Source organism: Pteropus medius, unplaced genomic scaffold, assembly GCF_902729225.1.
Source record: "Pteropus medius unplaced genomic scaffold, Ma_sr-lr_union100, whole genome shotgun sequence".
Classification (NCBI taxonomy): domain Eukaryota; kingdom Metazoa; phylum Chordata; class Mammalia; order Chiroptera; family Pteropodidae; genus Pteropus; species Pteropus medius.
The window spans coordinates 904,739-922,938 of record NW_024344561.1 but is presented as its reverse complement, the minus strand read 5'-3'; the positions used below and the strand labels follow the sequence as shown (position 1 = coordinate 922,938).

Here is an 18,200-nt window from a genome sequence, read left to right as displayed (position 1 = left end):
CAGGCCTAAGGCCTGATTGTATGGATTACAGAATGGCGAAGCCATTTAAATGCACAATCTCAGTGGGCTCTTATGCTGAGGTCAGGGCACTGAGTGGGGAGGAGTGGGTGTCTGGGGTTTAGAATGAGGATAATGAGCCCACAGAGATGAGCCTGAGCACTTTGAACCCATAAATATCCTTCTCGGAAGGAAAACTGGCCTTTCTATATGTGATATTGTGATGTAATAAGATGTAGATATTTGGTCTTTATCCCCAGTTCCTGGCACAGAGCCTCTAGAACCCTTGTAACTTTCAGAGGATCCAACCATGTGATTAGAAGGTTGGACCTTTCAGCCCCACCCCCGTCCCCATATCCAGGGAGAGGAGAGAGGCTGGAGATTGAGTTAATCACCAATATCCATTGATTTAATCTATCATGCCTATGTAATGAAGCCTCTATAAAACCCCAAACAACAGTATTTAGGGAGCTTTTAGGTTGGTGAACACATCTATGTGTTGGAAGGGTGATGAACCCTAACTTCACGGGGACAGAAGCTCCTGTGCCCAGGACCCTTCCAGCCCCCTCCCTGTGTACCTCTTCATCTGACTTTTCCTCTGTAATGTTTCCCTGAGTTCCATGAGCCATTATAGCAAATTATGGAACCTGAGGAGGTTAAGGGAACCCTTGATTTATAACGATCAACAAAAGTACAGATGACAACATGGGACTTGTGACTGGAGGCTGAAAGAGGAGGGAAGTCCTGTGGGACTGAGCCTTTATCCTGTGGGATCTGTGCTAACTCTGGGTAGTTAGTGTCAGAACTGAACTGAACTGTAGAACACACCCATTGGTGTCCAGGGAATTGCTTGGTGTGGAAAACTCACACACTGTGTGTCAAAAGTGTTGTGAGTAGGGAAACAGTTTTCCTTTCTCATGCACTAAAAAAAAAAAAAAAGTTCATAGGCTTCGCCTGTGAACCCAGTTTTAGAGAACAATAATAGTAAAACAAACCAGCTTCTCAGGCCAAGAAATAAACCCTCATCACTCTCCAGAAGCTCCTCATTCTGAGCCAGCAAAGCCCTCTCTCTGTTCCCTCGTCTTTTTTCCTCACAGCCTTTATGAGAACCTGACATTTCACTGGAAGTTTCTCTGAGCACTGACTTTAATGCCTGACTTCGATTCTAGAATGTTAGCTCCACGAGGGAGGGCTCTGCTTGGTTCTCTACCATGTCCTCAGCACTTGGAATTGTGCCTGACACCCAGTAGGTGCCAAGAAGCTAGTGGAGTGAATGGCCTGGGGAACTGTCTGTCCTGTCCAAAGCGGAAGCCCCAGCTATATCCTTCCGGCCGCAGCTTCCTCTCTGACACTGGAGGCTCAGCCACAAGAAGCTGAGGGTGCCAGATTCTTTAACACCCGGCCCAGGGGAGCTCCGGAGGCCTCTGCTGGGCCTGGAGGCACAACAGATGGTGGAGTGTCTACTACCTCAGGAAGGACCGACAAGAAATATCAGATGAGGTGACTGATAATAATAACAATAATGGTAATAATCCCAGTAATAATGACAAATTATAACAATAGCTCACATTGTCCCAGCCCGGTTGTTGGTCCCAGGGCTGGGCGCTTAGAATTCTCTGTTTCTTTTAAAGTGGGACCAGCACCTCCACCTTGATAAGCTGAAGAAAGTAGAGTCCACCGGAGGCTGCTGGGAAGGCTCATGTGCTGCCCCTACAACACAGACTGGGTTTGGGCCCAGCAAGAAGGCTTCGCCGGGTCACCTCAATAACAGTCAGGGTTTGCCCAGGACTGCAGGGGGTTCCCAGATAGGGGACTTTGAGGTTAATATTGGGACAGTCTGGTTAAACTGGGCCAGTTGGCCACCCTTCCTCAGTGGGTTTTCAGGGGAAAGCTAGAACGAGGGGATTCCCCAGACTTCAGAGGCCTGCAGGGAGGGGCCTCCCCAGAGCTCCCACCAGACCAGGGGAAAGCCAGGAGTTGGAGAATGAGAAACAAAATCTCTTTGTGTCCTTTTGAATGGGAGGGTTCGGGGAACAATGAGCCCCTTCCCCAGGCAGCCAGAGGTTGGTAGGGAACCCTTCCAAAGAAGTTCCACATCCGGTGGCACGTGAGCACCTGTGTGGACACATGGCCTCTAGAAATTCTCCATTAGCAGCGCAGATGGCACATTTTGTGCCGATGTCAGGAGGAAACAGAGGAATCACACACATAAAGGCTAGAGCCAGAGGGTCTGGATTCAGATCTCAGCCCAGCCACTGTGTGATCCAGGACGGTCCCTTAATTTTGCTGTGCCTCAGTTTATGCCTCTGCAAAATGGGGCTAATCAGAGTCCCGAACTCAGAGGTGCTTTGGAAGCATCGCATGTAAAGAGCTTAGAACAGAGCCTGGCGTGGGCTGTGTGCTACTATCTTTTTCAATTAATGACATTTCTTGGCATCTGTCACTTCTGCTACGTATAGATCTATTTTGCAGAATCGTTTTAGTGTGAAACATTTCAGGCAATCGAAAATGCATGGAAATAAAAACATCACAAAAAGTGGGAACAACCTAGTGTTCATCAACAGATGAACAAACGAACAATATGTGGTGTATATATACAATGGAATATTATTCAGTCATAACAAGGGATGAAATTCTGACACATGCTACGATGTGGATGAACCTTGAAAACAATATGTTAAGTGCAAGAAGCCAGACACAAAAGGACAAATACTGTGATTCCACTTATATGTGGTCCCTAGAGGAGTCAGATTCATAGAGACAGAACATAGACAGTGTGGGTGCCAGGGGCTGGGGGAAGGAGAGGAGTCTTAGTGTTCCATGGGGACAGCGTTTCAGTTTGGGAAGATGAGAACATTCTGAAGATGGATGGTGGTGATGGTTGCACAATGGTGCGAATGTACCTAATGCCACTCGACTGGACACTTAAAAATGGTTAAAGTGGAAAATTTATGTTATGTGTATTTTACCACAAGTAAAAAAATGTCAAAGGCGTGGGGGTGGGTGAAATGGGTGAAGGGGGTCAAAAGGTACAAACTTCCAGTTATGAAATAGGTAAGTCCTGGGGATGTAATGAATAGCATGGTGACTGTAGTAAGTAATACTCTGTTGTATATTTGAAAGTTGCTAAGAGAGTGATCTTAACAGTTCTCACCAAAAGAAAAAAAATTTTTTGTAACTATGTGTAGTGATAGATGTTAGCTAGACTTATTGTGGTAATAATTTTGTAATACATACAAAAACGAAAGCATTACGTCGTGCAGTTAAAACTAATCTAATGTTCTATGTCAATTATATCTGAACTTTTTAAATTTTAAAAGGAAATCACCAGTGTGCCATCCACTCAGGTAGAAAAATGTAACAGAGTAAATACCAGGGAGAATCTTTGAGTTTCACTCTCTCCTTATATCCCCCGAGGGAGCAGCTGGCTGTCAGTGGGTGTTGTCCATTCCTGCTCTCTGTGCAGAGGAAGACTGCTTTCCATTTGGTCAATAAGTACACATCTCTTGAGCACTGATGGTGTACATGGCCCTGCTCAAGGCCCTGGTGACAGAGCAGAGAAGAGAATGGATAAAATTCCTTGTGATATGGACATTCTAGATGGGTAGACAGCTGAGAAAAAGGGTAAATAAGATACATAGTGTAGTAGATGGGGACACAATATGGAAAAAGCAAAGACAGGAGATGAGATGCCATTTGAGGTTGGGTGGCCTGGGACTGTCTTTCTGTCCTGAGGTGAAGCCACATGGATGTCAAGGGGAACTGCGGAGGCAAAGGCCCAGAGAGAAAGCCTGTCCTTGAACTTTATGCAGTTCCTACTCATCTGCTGGACTCTGTAACTTGCTTGCTCCATCCATATTTCTTTCTTTTTTAAGTATATAAAATCTTATTTTCAGAAATACGACATCATACTGAATACACAGTTTTGTTTCCTATGCAGTTAACATTCACCTTAGCATTTTCTCATGGGATTAAAAATTCTTCACTAGCATAAGTGTAAAACATGGATGAGTTTGCCTTTTTTAAAACTGAGATATGCCGTCCACATTTCTGTTCCTGAATTTCATCCGTGTTGATGCGAGTCGCTCTAGTTCACTGAGTTTCACAGTTCTGCTGTGCAGCATTGTACACATCGATACGCTACAATTTGTTTGTCCCCTCTCCCATGGATGGACAGTTACATGGTTTCCAATTTTGTGGTTTCCATGGCTCCAAGAAATATCCTCATACTATCGTTTTCTTTTTAACATTATTTTAAAATTTATTTTTAAGAAGTAACTCATTCACACGGTTCCAAATCGAAAAGGCACAAAAGAGTTTTGAGAACAAGCCCTCATTCTCTCTCTGGACCCCTGACACCAAATTACTGAATTCAAAACTCGCTTATAGTTTAGTGGTTCCTCAAAAAGTTAAAGGTAGAATTGCTATATGATCCAGCAATTGCATTTCTGGGTGTGTACGCAAAAGAAATCAGGGACTCAAAGAGATACTTGCACATTCATATTCATAGCAGCATAATTCGCAATAGTTAAGAGATGGAAGCAGCTCAAGTGCCCGTCGATGGATGAATGGATAAACAAAATGCGATGCATCCATACAGTGGAATATTACTCGGTTTTAAAAAGGAGTGAAATTCTGACATACACTACTCCATAAATGAACTGTGAAAACATTATGCTAAGTGAAATAAACCAGACATGAAATCATTTTATAAATAGGAAGTGAATGTTTAATGGGTACAGAGTTTCTTGGACTTAATGCCACTGGATCGTATACCTAAAAATGGTTAAAATGATCAATTGTATGATATGAACATTTTACCACTATTTAAAAAAAAAGACTTGTGAAATGCCTTCTGTGTGCTGTGTTCTAGGCCCTGGGGATTTAGCCGTGAATAAAACACAAAATCCCTGCCTTGAAGGAGCTGACATAATCCAGATAAATACTAACAAGTGTGATTTATGGTATGTTGGAAGGTGGTAAGTGCTAAGGATGAAAGAAGTCGATCAGGTAAGGGGTATTGGGTGTGGAGTCTAACTTGTTCTAAGCTATTCCCAGCACGCAGCACTATTCCAGGCACCCAGCAGGAGCCCCAAATATTTTTTGCCCTTGAGCAGCTGTGGATTGAGGGCTCCCTTCTGTGACCAAAGAAAAAGCAAGTTGTTATCACCCAGCTTCCACGTCCTGGCTTCTGATGGGTTCTGCCAGTGGGGAAGCCTGGCAGGAGACCAGAGGTGGGAGACAAATGAACAAGGGGTATCTGCTCCCCCATTCCCTTCTGGCCCAGCCACAGTTCCAGCAGTGGCGGTGTCTCCCTGCGGCCACATACTATGCAGGGAGTACCTCTTTCTGAGCTCTAGATCTTAGTTCTGCTGTTCCTTCCCCACGCCCCTTAGCCTTGGACTTAACAGCTCTCTGCTGTTGCTACTTCTGAGGTGCCTCACTGTGGTTGGCAGAATAACAGCCCCCATCCTCAAAAATCCTGTGAATGTATTATGCTGTGTAGCAAGGGATAATTCAGGTTGGAGATGGGTTGCAACCTCTGGTTTGCAGCTCACTATTGCCCCCTGGTGGTGATCAGCTTTGGCTAATGTTTACTTAGGACCCTGTATCTCAGGACCGAGAAAGACTGGATTTGCACTCTCGTGACGCTCACAGCATAAGGGAGACAATACACAGGTCAGCAGATGGAATTAAGGATGCTAATCAGCTGACCTTAAAATACAGAGATGAGCCTCGGGGTGGCGGTGGGGGGCTCAATGTAATCACGAGGGTGGTTCAGTGTGGGAGGGGGAGGCAGAAAAAGAGGTCAGAGTGATATGATCCAAGGACTTGACACATCTTTGCCATCCTTGAAGATGGAGGAACGGGCCAGGAGCCTAGGAATACAGGCCTCCTCTAGAATCCAGAAAAGGTGAGGAAGCGATCGTGTCCAGAGGATCACAGCCTGGCCAATGTCTTTGTTTTAGCCCGGAGAGAGTTCTGGCCCGCAGAAGATAATACATTTGTGTTGAAGCTGTTAAGTTTGTGGCAATTTGTTACAGCAGCCATAGAAAACCAATACACTCAACATACGTCCATTGGTTTCCCAACCCCGCTCACATCACTGACCCCAGTCCCTTCATTGGTTTGTTCAGTTAAACACTTCTGAGTGGATTCTGTTTCCTACTAGACAGTCCTGCTTCTGGGAATCTTTCTTACAAGTGGGAAGCCTGTGGTCATGGGAAATGGTACACAGGGCGTTACTCATGTCATTGCTAGAAAAAAGATTGAAAAAACCCAAGTGTTTCTCAAAAAGGGCTGGTGACATAGACGCTGGCATGTGCATACGCAGGAGCTTTCTACACCGGGGAGAAAGAATGAGGAAGGGCTGATGGCGGTGATGGACGGATAAGGAAAGATCTGCAGTCCATATTGTTTAGTGAAAAAGTGAGATGCGTTTCAGATTTCAGAGTGGGCTACATTTTGTGTAAAAAGAAGGGGAAGGGATAAGAATATATTTGATTTTACAAAAAGAACCCCTGGAAGGAGTCACAAACCAGAGATAGTGGGTTCCAGTGGTTGGGGGCAGGGAACCTGCTGGGTGAAGGAGCACAGAGGGATCGGTTTCAGTGTGTATCCCTTAATAGCATTTGAGGTTTTAAATCCTGTGTCCTACCAGGTCCAGAGCTAGGGTGAGGCAGGTGAGGCATGAAAGCAAAGAGGGCGTCAATAAACTCAGTAACCAAGATAAATACTTTAATGCAATATTTTTAAAACGAACAACATGAAAAAAGTCCAAAAGTCCATGATAAACAAAATGTAAAGTTTAAGTAAACAATCAGTAACAGTGCTGAGTTATAGCAGAGCCTGAGGCAAAAGGAAAAATCTGTAATAGGAATTATCTTCGAAAGTTTTTACAATAAAGAATTAAGAAGTTGACAGTCTTGGATGGATCCCGGATGGGCAAGGTTTATCCAGGGCCTTAGGACTGTCTCCCCGCTTCTTCCAGGTCCCCCACCTGCCTTTTTTATCCATATAAAAAGCATTAGGTGGTGCCCTCTGGTTTGCAGTTCACTATTGCCAGTGGTGATCAGCTTTGGCAAATGTTTACTTAGGACCTACCGTGTGCCAGGACCCCTTGTGGGCATTGCAGACATCTCGGGACCAGGAAAGACGAGGTTTGTGCCCTGGTGGTGCTCACAGGGTAGGGGAGACAATACACAGGTCAGCAAAACCAGGCACTTGGGTAGGTGAGGCAAGCTGCCTGGCTGGGCAGGGCAGCTCAGAAGGTGGGGCAGGGGGTCTCTGGGAGGAGGTGGCACTGAGCTCTGGTCTCAGTGACAAGCAGCTGCTGGGGGTGGTACCCCCCAGGTGTGGGCAGAGGGCTTCATTGGTTTGTTGATATTTCATGTCAAGCTGATGTGTCCTTGCTCACTGTATTAGTCTTTAAGGCCTTTCCCAGGCCCCAAATATTTCATTACCTTTTTAAAGGAGCCTCACTCAAGGACTGCAGAGAAGGGTGTTTGGGCAGACAGGAACACGCCAAAGCCCACATGCTGAGCATCGTAGTGCCAGGTGCCTGCTTGCCTGTAGCATCATCTCCCTTCATCACAACCCCGGGAAGAAGGAACTACCATTACTCTCATCATAGAGGGGTACACTGGAGCTGAGCGCCCAAACCCACTGCTAAATAGAAATTTCAAGTGCTTGCGGATCGGCCAAGAGGGAGTGGGAGAGAGGAAGAGCTGGTGGAGGACATGAGATGAGGGCAGGGAGGTGACGGGGCAGATGGTGTGGGGCCCAGTGAGCCTAGGGAAGGCTTTTGGCTTCTGCCCTGAGGGAGGCATGTGCCCCGACTGAGCATTCACGACCAACCTCTGGCTGCTGCCTGTTGGGGTCTGGTGTGGGGCGGCTATGCAGCCAGAGGTGATGGGGACCTGGACCAGGGTGAAGGCCAACAGGACAAAGGGCAGTGGTAGGACTGAAGAGCCATTGTGGAGGCACAGCTGCCCGTGTGGAAGGTGAGACGCGGTGGAAGGGGACTTGGAGGAATAAGCCGAAGACTGAGAGGCAGGTGGGAACCGTGATGGAACAGTGCTCCACGTAGTGGGGCAGCACGTGCCGAGCGAGCAAAGGAGTTGCCCAGAGGGCGGAGGGCAAAGCACGGGTGTCATAGGCCCAGCCACCAACACTCACCAGGTCCCGCCCCCTCACCCCCACAAGCCAAAGAGAAGAGCTGTGCCAACAGCCCTTGCGAGGCCCTGCGGAGCATCTGAAATCTTTTATTGGAAGATCACTGCCGTTTACCATATAGAAGACTAGACAGCGGACGAACAGTGGAACCAGAGCCCACATTAACCGGAGCAGGCCCCTCAGCTGGGGACCCTCCCCCCTCCCCTGTGGACCAGGCTGACGACCTCTGCCCCTTCCTGGACCCCTGGGCCTTTGGCATAATGCTGATGGGGTCGCTGTAGGCAGTGAAGCCCCTTGACTCAAAGCAAGACTTAGATGAATGCTGGAGGGCGGGGCACGGGGGGCAGTCCCCTGGGCTGGGGGGAAGCAGCGAAAGTGGAGGAAGCCAGGAGCTGGAGCAATGGCATCTATTTTCATTTTCTGAAAAGGGGTGCACAGAAGCCTGCAGGCAGACAGGCGGCGGCTGGGGTGAGTCACGCGCTGACATCCTTGTCCTCGCCTGGCTTGACGGCTTCCAGCAAGGGGTCCCCAGGGCCCGCCTCCTCCCCCTCCTTGGCCTCACTGGACTTGGAGTTGGGGACCCAGAGGCCGGAGTCGATGCAGCGCTGCATGTGGTACTTCGCATCCTGCAGGGAGAAGTGGGGGCGAGTGAGGCTGGGCTGTCACCTCCTGGTGGCCTGCCTGTCCCCTACGCAAACTCAAACCCGTTTACTGTTTATTCTAGATCATAGCTGTCAAGTACGTCAAATGCAGCCAATGCAGGTGAGGGATGGAACTTTTAATTTTCCTTAACTTTAAGTCAGAATTAAATAATGCAGGTCTGAAGGGTCAGCAAACGTTTCTGTAAAGGACCAGAGTAAATACTTTTGGTTTGCAGGCTGCATGGCCTTTGTCACAACTACTCAACCCATTACTCTTCAACTCTATGGTTGGTTATAGCACAGTCAGTCACAGACAATGTGAAAATAAAAGAGCACGGCCTCTGCATACCAAAGACAGGCAGCGAACCTGAGAACCAGAGTTCAAGACCCTTGCTCTAGATGCTCATTACCCACAGAACTTTCTAGAAACCCCAGAACAGATCCTGTGACTGGATCCATCTTACAGATGAGGAAACCAATATGGCCAACCAGCAGAAATAGGGTCAAGCCCTATTGAGACTCAAAGTCCTCATCTCCCAGTGCCATTACTGCTCCTAATAACAATGACAGCTGAGTTTCACCAGCATCTGCCTCGTGCCCAGTCCTCTCCATGCACTGGCCAGTTAATACCGAGAGAGAAACTGCTGTGGAGGTGTAACTGAGGCTGGGAAGACCCCCTCCTTGGGTCGCTGAGTCGCTGGCAAAGATGGGGTCAGCAGGGTGCGCTGGATGTGCTCATAAACGACCTTCGGTGACAGTGACACTCAATCTGGATGCCAGGCACACAATAGGTGCTCAATAAATGTGACATGAAAGCCTGGCTGCCTCATGTGCCAGTCAAACAGTGACTTGACCTCCCTTATTCCTCCCAGAAGCCCAGGAGACCCTTCTACCAGCAACACAGGGTGCAGGACTAGGGCACACATTGCTGGCCTGGCCACTCAGCCTGGCTGGTGGGTGGGCCTGAGGCACGGCTACTCACGGTGGGGTCCATCTTGCTGATGGCATCTTGGAGCATCTGTACATCCTTCACGTCAAAGCATTTCTGGAGTTCCTGTAGGGGCAGAAGGCCGGGGGTCAGGGCCTGGGTCCCCAGGACCTAGAGGGCCTGCCGCCGCCTGGGGGTGGGGCTCCGCACCTCAGGGAGGGACTCGTAGACCTCCACAGGGTCCAGGCCGCCGGGGCCAAGCCGCTTCCGGCGCTCCTCCTCCTCATACTCCTTCATAGCCTTCTCGATGCGCAGCTTGGCACGGCCCCGCACACGCTCCTTGAAGGCCTCCAGCTCGTCATTGAAGCCCTCCATGTACTGGCGATCCGCTGTCTGTGGGGAGCAGGAGACGGGAAGGGTTCACCGGGCAAGGCGGGGGTGGGGAGACCCAGGACCCTCCTGCTGCTGGTCCTCAGAGATGCCCTGGGGCTCAGGCCTCTCCTCTGCACCACCTAGTCTCTGTCCCTCAGCTCCATTTCGCCTCCCATCAGGCAGATCTCAGAAATATCGCAGGTTCGGGTCCAGACCACCACAGCAAAGCCAATATCACAGTCAAGTGAGTCACATGAATGTTTGGTTCCTAAGTGCATCTAAAAGTTACTTTTATACTATATTGTAGCCTGTTAGGTGTGCAATAGTGTTATGTCTAAAAAAATTACATACCTTAATTAAAAGATACTTTATTGTTAAAAAATGCTAACCATCATCTGAGCCTTGGGCGAGTTGTAATCTTTTTGCTGGTAGAGGGTCTTGCCCTAGTATCACCAAAGATCACCGATCACAGATCACCATAAATATAGTAGTAATGAAAAAGTCTGAAATATTGAAAGAATTACCAAAAGTGACAAAGAGATATAAAGTGAGCAAATGCTGTTGGAAAAATGGCGCCGATAGACTTGCTCGGCACATGGTTGCCACAAACGTTCAATTTGTAAAAAACACAGTATCTGTGAAGTGCAACAAAGCGAAGCACGGTAAAACGAGCTATGCCTGTATGCTAATGACCACCTGCCTGCGAGCCCCCTGAACTGCAGACCCCGACACCCCCTTCCTCAATGTCCTCACGCAGGGACTTTCATAGGCATCTCAAACTCAACACAGCCACACCCAGGCTCTGGATCAAGCCCCTCATTCTGCCTTGCCCTGTCTCCCCAGCTTAGCATGGGGAGCTCCATCCTTCTAGGTGCTCAGGGCAAGAAACCTGGGATGCCCTTGACTCTCCCTCAGCAGCTTTCAACATCTGTCCGGGAGCAGCCCACCTCTCATCTCCATGGCTCCGCCCTCTCCTGATGTGGGAGGTTCTGATCGCAAGGGTCTGAGTCCCAGTGGACTGTGTGTTCATGTGTTCGCCTCCCCCTCCCCGAGTGGACCTCAGGCTGGTTCCTGGAGGACCACCCACCACCCCGCCCGCACAGCTCAGGGCCCCTACCTTGATCTTTGTGAAGAACTGCCGGAAGCAGGCACGGGGGTCCACCTTCAGGCTCTTGGCCAGCTCCAAGATGAACTGCATGACGATGGTCTGGTGGGCCACCTGCTCCATGAGTGCACATTTCTGCAGAGGGAGAAGAGGCACAGCGTCACCGGTGGCAGCCGCAAAATAGAGTCCTTCCCAGTTCCAGGGCAGCTATACTCACCTCCTCCACCTCTAGGTCAATACACCAGATGACCAGGTAGTTGGCTGTCTCCTCGCACACCAGGTGGACGTTGTCTGACAGGTACTTCTGACTGTCATCCCAGCGGCGGAGCATGCCTACAAGGAGTTGACAAGGCGCTGGAAAGGCTCAGAAGAGGAGCCAGTCCCCTTCACACACACCCCACCCTCAGCCTGCACCCAACTTACCAAAGTGCTTGATCTGTTTCTCATACTTCTCCACAAATGTCTTGTGTTTCTGCTCCCTCACCTCCTCCGACTCCTCCTCCGCCTGCTCAGGCTTCGTATTGACCATGCTCTGTGGTGAGGTAAGAGGGGGAGTGGGCTGGGGCGAGGCCGTGGAGAGCCTCGAACATGGCCGTGTGGGCCGCGGCCGCAGCGCCCATCCCATCCACGGTGGAGGCGGTGACGGCGCTGTGAACATCAATGTGGCGGGAGCGTGGGTGTGGCACATGTGGCCTCGGACTAGGGCCTTTGGGCAGATCAGAGGGGGACCGATGGGGTGCTTCATCCGCCCGGCCCCCTACACCTGTTCCCTCCACTTCCCACCTCCACACCCGTCCCTCCCCTGACCTGTGCAGTCCTCTCCCTCCTCCCCAACCTGCCACTGGCCACCGAGCCCTCGCCAGCAGAGTCCCCACCAGCTGCCGCACACCTTGCTGAAGCCGTCTTTGCTGAGCGTGTCCACGTTCCATGGCATGCTCTTCTCCTTCTTGCGCATCTCCTCCAGCTTCTGCTCCCAGTTCCGCTCCTCTCTGCGCAGCTGCTGTGCCTCAGCCTGCAGCCGCTCCAGCTCCGCCTTGCTGCTCTCACCCTCGGCCACCTCCAGCTCCTTCAGTTTCCGCTGGCACTCGGCCACCTTGCGCTTACATTCACGGCAGCCCCTGTCCAGCTCCTCCTTCTCCTTCTGGAACTGCTCCATGCGCTCTACCCGGGCCTGTGGGCAGAGTTGGCCCACCACTCAGGGGAACAGTCGGCCCCTTGACCCCAGCCCCACCCCAGCCCAAGGCTCCCAGGGCGCTGCAAGGAATGTCTGCACCAACCTGTGTCCTGGACATCCAGCTTCTACCCTCATCTCCACAGGCACCTGCGTGCACCCGAGTCAGGCCAGGTCCCTCTGTGCTCAAAAGCCTCTGTGGCACCTGCCTCACTCAGAGCAAAAGCCCAAGTCCTTCCCGTGGCCCACCAGGCCCTGCATGATCTACCTTGCACCTCTGCGTCCTCACCTCCTCCGGCCACACTGGCTGCCTCACCCTTTCTTGAACCCACTTCAAATCTCAGGGCCTTTGCACTGGCTGTTCCCGCAGCCTGGAACGCTCTCCCCAGATTCGCCCCCGTAGCTTCCTCCCTCACATCCTTACTATCTTGGCTTAAATGTCACAAACGTTGCCTTAGAGATGAAGCCTCTTCCTTGATCCCTCTACTGAAGATCAGGACCTCCCCTTACTCTCATCCTGCTTTATTTCCTCCACAGCACTTGTCTCCTGCTAACATCCAGTTATTTATCACGTTCTGGGCACTGTCACTCTCCAAGGATATTGGCTCCACAGAGGTGGGGATGGATCTGTTCGCTGTGTCACACTCACACTTGCACACAGTAGGGGCTCAGGAAAAACTTGCTGGATAAATAAAGAAAAGCCTCACTCCCCCACCAGGGTCTCAGGCTTCCCCTCTTCCTCGAAGTGTCTCTCGGTGACGCTCGGGCACCAACTCCCCAAATCCACCTCTGTCTGGGAATCCTGCAGGCATCTCCAACTCCATGCCCAAAACTGAACTTATCATTTTACCCCCCAAAACCCGGTCTCCTGTCGTGTTTTTCCTTAACAAAGCCACCCCTTACCCCACCCCACCTGATGCCCCCAGCTGAGGCCTGCTCACTGGACCTGCTCTACCTTCCTGTTCTGCCACCCAGTCCTGATGGTTTTCACTTCTAGATGGTTCTCCAATTCGCTCCACTAAAAGTCTTAGGCCTGGATCACTGCCAAGGCCCCTCAGCTGTTTTCAGGCTAGTATGCCCTCCTGAGCCCAAGCTCGGTGCCCACCAGCTTCCTGTCCCCCTATCCTGGATGTTACACCCCAGACATCTGCTTCCACTGTGCCCCCGGTTCCTGGCAGTGCTTGCTAAATTCAGAGCTACTGACTAAACCCTGAGAGGTGCCATCAACTGCTGCCCCCTCCACCCAATCCAGGCTCAGAAGCTGCCAGAAGTCTTTGAAACATACACATCTGACTGCGGCTTTTCCTACTGCCCCATTCTAGAGTTTCTGGGTTCAGATGAGACCCGTGACCCCTACTCCAGGCCGCCCAGCTGGCACCATGGTGCTGTGGGGAGTTGGGTCCTGCCCTGCCCTCCCAACTCTGGGTCCCAGGCAGATGCTGGCCTTTGTGGGTCCCCAAATGTACCAGCTCTCTCTTGCCTCTTGGCCTCTGCACGTGCTGTTCCACCTAGACCTCTCTTCCCCTTACTCCACCTGCTTTGCCCCCAAGTCTTAATTTTGACAGAGTCTTCCCCAAGTACCCCTGCTCCAGCATCACTGAGTCCCAAAGGCCTCTCTGTGATCATCGGATGACATGATGAGACGCTGGAGGACAGCCTCAGGGTCCTAGACATGGGGTCACAGTCACTGCATACTGCCTGGGTGTCTGTGGGTTGATCCCCTAACCTCTCGGAACCTTGGTTTCCTCATCTGTCAAATGCAGACAACAACGCTGACCTCACAGGGTTGCACTGGGAGAAGCAAAGATTTTATATTACAGCAGATGGTCCAGGGCTGTGGACGCCCAGCGAACATCAGTCCCACACTGGCTATGGTCATTACTGTCTGTCCGCAGGGATGATCTCTCTCTGGGTGACACTCTGGGGCTCAAACAAGAAACTGTACTTGGAGTACTTAGTTTGACTTCTGGCCCAGAGTAAATGCTCCTTAACTGGCAGTGGTGTAATTACATCATCACACACACCCAGCCCTGGTGACATGGCCTTGGCCAAGCTGCTTAAACCCATCCCTGCCTTGGTTTTCCCCTCTGTGAAATGGGGCCTCACAGGGTTGCTATGAGGACTAAATGAAATACTCCACAGCAATTGCTTGCAACACAGCACTATTTTACTGTTATCACCACTGCCATGGTGCTGCCACAAGAATGGCCTAACTCGCTTCTGTGCCTTATTCGAGGCTGTATCTCCAGGTTCTAGTACAGGGCCAGGCAAACACAGTGGGCAAGAGTCAAGAGACTTGGACCCTTCTCTGGTATCCCATAGGACTGACACAACTAATCCTGAGCCTCACTTTTTCCCATGTGGATGGGGGTCAAAAAGGCCCTCGCCTCATGGCGAGGTAAGGAAAACAGCCCTGGCCTCTGCAACCTCCCTTTTTCCACAGGGCCTGTGTTGCCCGGGAGATTTCCCGCTACCTTGCAAGGGGCTCTTTAGAGTCAACATCATAGCTGGCCTCCGGTGGCAGCAGGAAACTACCACCCTTCTGGTTTCTGCTGGGCGGCCACCGAGTTCTTCCTGGTGCCCTCTGAGCAGCTGCCAGGGAGGCCAAAGCTAAATAAAGCCTCCCGAAGTTGGTAGGGGCAGCTGCGTGCCCCACGTGGGCTTTACGCTTCCAGGAGGGGCTGTAGCAGGCTGGACTGGGCCCTCGAGTGTCACTGCCCCCCTCCCTTACAGATAGGGAAACCGAGGCTCACGGAATCTTGATGCGACACAGCTCACTGAAAGGAGCCACAAGAAACCAGTGGCGGCTGAGCAAGAGAGCCAAGGAGCTGGGGCTGAGAAGACTCACTTGTCCCCTCCTGGAACCTTTGGAATTTTTAGTTTTTACCAAGAGAGTGAACTACCTAAATTATAATGATTATAGTGGCTAAAGTTTACAGAGAGCTTATTACAGGCCAGGTGCCGTCCCAAAAGCATTATGCACATTAAATAAGGTAACCTTTACAACCCTATGGGATGGATACTATTAATATTCCCGTCAGGGGAAACCGAGGCACTGAGAGATCAAATAACTTGCTGGAGGTCACGTAGCAAGTCAGTGATTCAGAATCTAGGATCTGAACGCAGGTGGGCAGGCCTGTGCTCAGAAGTACACCAAGCTAACTTTTTACGAATCCCATCTCCCCTCCCAGTCCCTGAGCAAGGTTCTTCTCAGACCTAATCTCATTTCAGTCTTCCAGTGGTCTTGGAGGCAGGGCTGGGACTAGAACCCAAGTTTGCCTAGTGCCGGAGACACTGAGGCCCCTGTCTTCACTCCAGCCACCTGGCTCTCAGTGGCAGGACGTGAAAAGGTTCTGTGTGAGGAGGGCAGAGGGCAAGGCGGGAGGAGCATGCTACAGGAGAGGGGCACCAGTTTCCAAAAAGCAATATAGATTAACCTCTTTATGTGACAGAAATGTGTTCCCAAGAAGTTTTTAGAGCTTCGTGGAGATCTTAAATATTTTATAATAAATGGTACACATGACAAGAAATAGAAGTGCCAAAACTTCTATTTCTTGTCATGTGTACCATTTATTATAAAATATTATATTTTATAAATATTATAATATTATAATATAATAAATGTTACACATGACAAGTGGCTTGCCTAGCAGGTACACTACCCAAGAGACTGCTGCTTTAAGGAATAGGTAGAAATGGGATTCGGGACCAAATGTAGGGACTAATGCCTTGGCAGGATGGGAAAGGGTCCTTCTAGGAGTTTCTGGATAAATGAGTGGTAATTTCCATATGGAGGGTGGGGTGAGGTATTTCTAACTGGAAGGTTCTGAGAGGTACACACCCTTAGATTGAGAGTATAACAGGCACAGATATGTGGGGGCAGCAGCTCTAATTTGGGGAGTAGGTTAGAACATTAGGTCTTTTAAGAGCTGTTCTGCTGGTCTGTGAGCACAGCTGGACAGGGAGAGAGGTGGAAGGACACTTAGACTTGGGATTCTGGGGTCTGGATTTGGGGGCGAATAGATAAAAGGGGCAGTGAATGGGGAATCAGGCTGGGAGACAGTTCTTGGTGAGAGCAGGAACAATCTGGGTGTCAGAACTGCAGACCAGGCTGGGGTCAGGAGGAAGGCGTGGTGGCTTTCAATGAGGTGTTCCAATGCTGGCAGAGGTTCCTACAGGAAGCTAGTCTTGGGGTGTGGGCGGTGCCTGGGTCTGCAATGCCAAGTAGGGGCAGGGGCTCTGGCGGGACCGGAAGCTAGGAGAGTATGGTTTCCTGGAGTCATGGCAAATGGGGTCTACAGTAGAGGAGAGCAGCCGGAATTGGAGGCTCCATCAGGCGGAGCTGGTAGTTCGGTCTGGAGGGGAACTGGATTCCAAAACTCCAGTTTTAGGTGGGACTGAAAGCCCTAGTCTACTTGATAGGGAAGGGGTTGGCAGTCCCAGGCCAGGAACAGAAATCCCAGGGGAGGCCGGAGTTTCTTGTTATGTTTGGAGGAGGGAGATTTCTGGATTTCAGAATAGGAATCACCCTCAGGACCCAGGGAAGCATATCGCAGAAAAGATTCAAAGTATTGGGGACTCTAGAGACTGGGGAGCGGCCGATAAGATATCCAAGATCAGAAGTGGGTACCGAACAGGTTCAGGGTCCAGACTCTGCGGCGGAGTTCTGGGTGTAAGTGGAAGGTCCTAGACGGGACTAGGGGGCACCCCAAAGCCTATCCTGAGAGTCTAGACTCCGAAGAAGGTGCCCTAGGGGTCAAATGGGAGTTCCATGCAGAAACTCAGGGTCTCGACAGTTCTGGGGTCCTGGAGGTGAATCGAAGAACCCTGGGCGATGTTAAAAGTCCAGACTGTGGAGTGGGGATCCCAGGTGTCAAAGGCGGGGTCCCTAGCAGTATAAGGGATCAGAACTTTAGACTGAAGTCTCGGGGAGGGGGAAGGGGCTGGGCGCGCGCGCTCTACCTGGTGCCGCCAGCGGAAGAGGCTGGCTGTATCGATGTTGGGGTGCGTCTCGTCTTCATCGTCAGACACCTCGATGTGGTCCCACACACTGTAGTCCACCATCTTGCCTCTGTGGCCCACCCCGCTCTTGATCTGAAGGCGGCGGCGGCTGGCAGCGCTGGAGTCCCGGCCCGCGGAGCCCCGCCCCTTCCGCTTCCGCCTGGTTGCGCACACCCTGCCCGCGCGTGACGTCACATCCCTAGCAACCGTGGCGGCGGCACTAGCTACCGAGCTCTTAAAGGCCCTTGCGAGCTGTTCCGGCCCCCCAGACTCCCGCCGAGACCCCACCTCTTCCCGCGCGGGGTTCCCGCTAGGCACCTCCTGGAGGTATACGAACAGGCGTTCCAACCTCGAGCCCGCTGCCCGCCAGTGGGAGTTTGCAGCGGCCGGGGGTGGGAGCAGTTGGCGAGACTGAGGAAGAGGATTGTCCCCTTAGCCACGCCGCAGTGACATAAGCCCGAACCCACTGCAGGGGCGGGGCCTCGGGAGGAGACCCGCCCCCTGCTCCTTGTGAATTGGGACCTAACGCTACGCTAGGGACGGGTGTGTGGACTGAGAAACTTCCCAGTACGAGGGGTGCAGGATCCTGCCCCGGGAAGGTCTTAGTGGAGGAGGGATATGGCCCTGCCCTGGAAGGTCAGAGGTGGTGGCGATGTGGCCCTGACTTGGGGGCTTTTATTTTCCCTGCTCGGACTACAGCTTCCTTGTCCATATTCTACCACTCTTGAGCTGGGATCCGCGCACATACCCACGCTGGAATCACCCGGATCCCCCAAACGTTCTCGAGCTCCCGTCCGCGGCGTCCTTCCG

The 18,200-nt window shown here is 51.2% G+C and overlaps 1 protein-coding gene across 1 annotated transcript; it reads right to left on the bottom strand.

Moving 5' to 3' along the window:
• Nucleotides 1–8,245: 8,245 nt before the first annotated feature.
• Nucleotides 8,246–17,558, bottom strand: CDC37 (cell division cycle 37, HSP90 cochaperone). Its single transcript, XM_039873220.1, has 8 exons — nucleotides 17,352–17,558; nucleotides 12,108–12,389; nucleotides 11,642–11,750; nucleotides 11,436–11,551; nucleotides 11,231–11,353; nucleotides 9,952–10,134; nucleotides 9,796–9,867; nucleotides 8,246–8,798 (listed from the first exon to the last, which is right to left on the bottom strand). The coding sequence occupies exons 1-8, from the start codon at nucleotides 17,451–17,453 to the stop codon at nucleotides 8,646–8,648; spliced, it is 1,140 nt and encodes a 379-aa protein (XP_039729154.1). The 5' UTR covers nucleotides 17,454–17,558; the 3' UTR covers nucleotides 8,246–8,645.
• Nucleotides 17,559–18,200: the final 642 nt, after the last annotated feature.

Excerpts from the sequence above, each read along its gene's own strand:
- CDC37 (XM_039873220.1), bottom strand. The coding sequence starts at position 17,453 with ATGGTGGACTACAGTGTGTGGGACCACATCGAGGTGTCTGACGATGAA. Across the intron at positions 11,552-11,641 it reads GAAACAGATCAAGCACTTTG|GCATGCTCCGCCGCTGGGAT; the intron begins GTAAGTTGGGTG and ends AACTCCTTGTAG. Across the intron at positions 10,135-11,230 it reads AGTTCTTCACAAAGATCAAG|ACAGCGGATCGCCAGTACAT; the intron begins GTAGGGGCCCTG and ends TGCTCCCCACAG.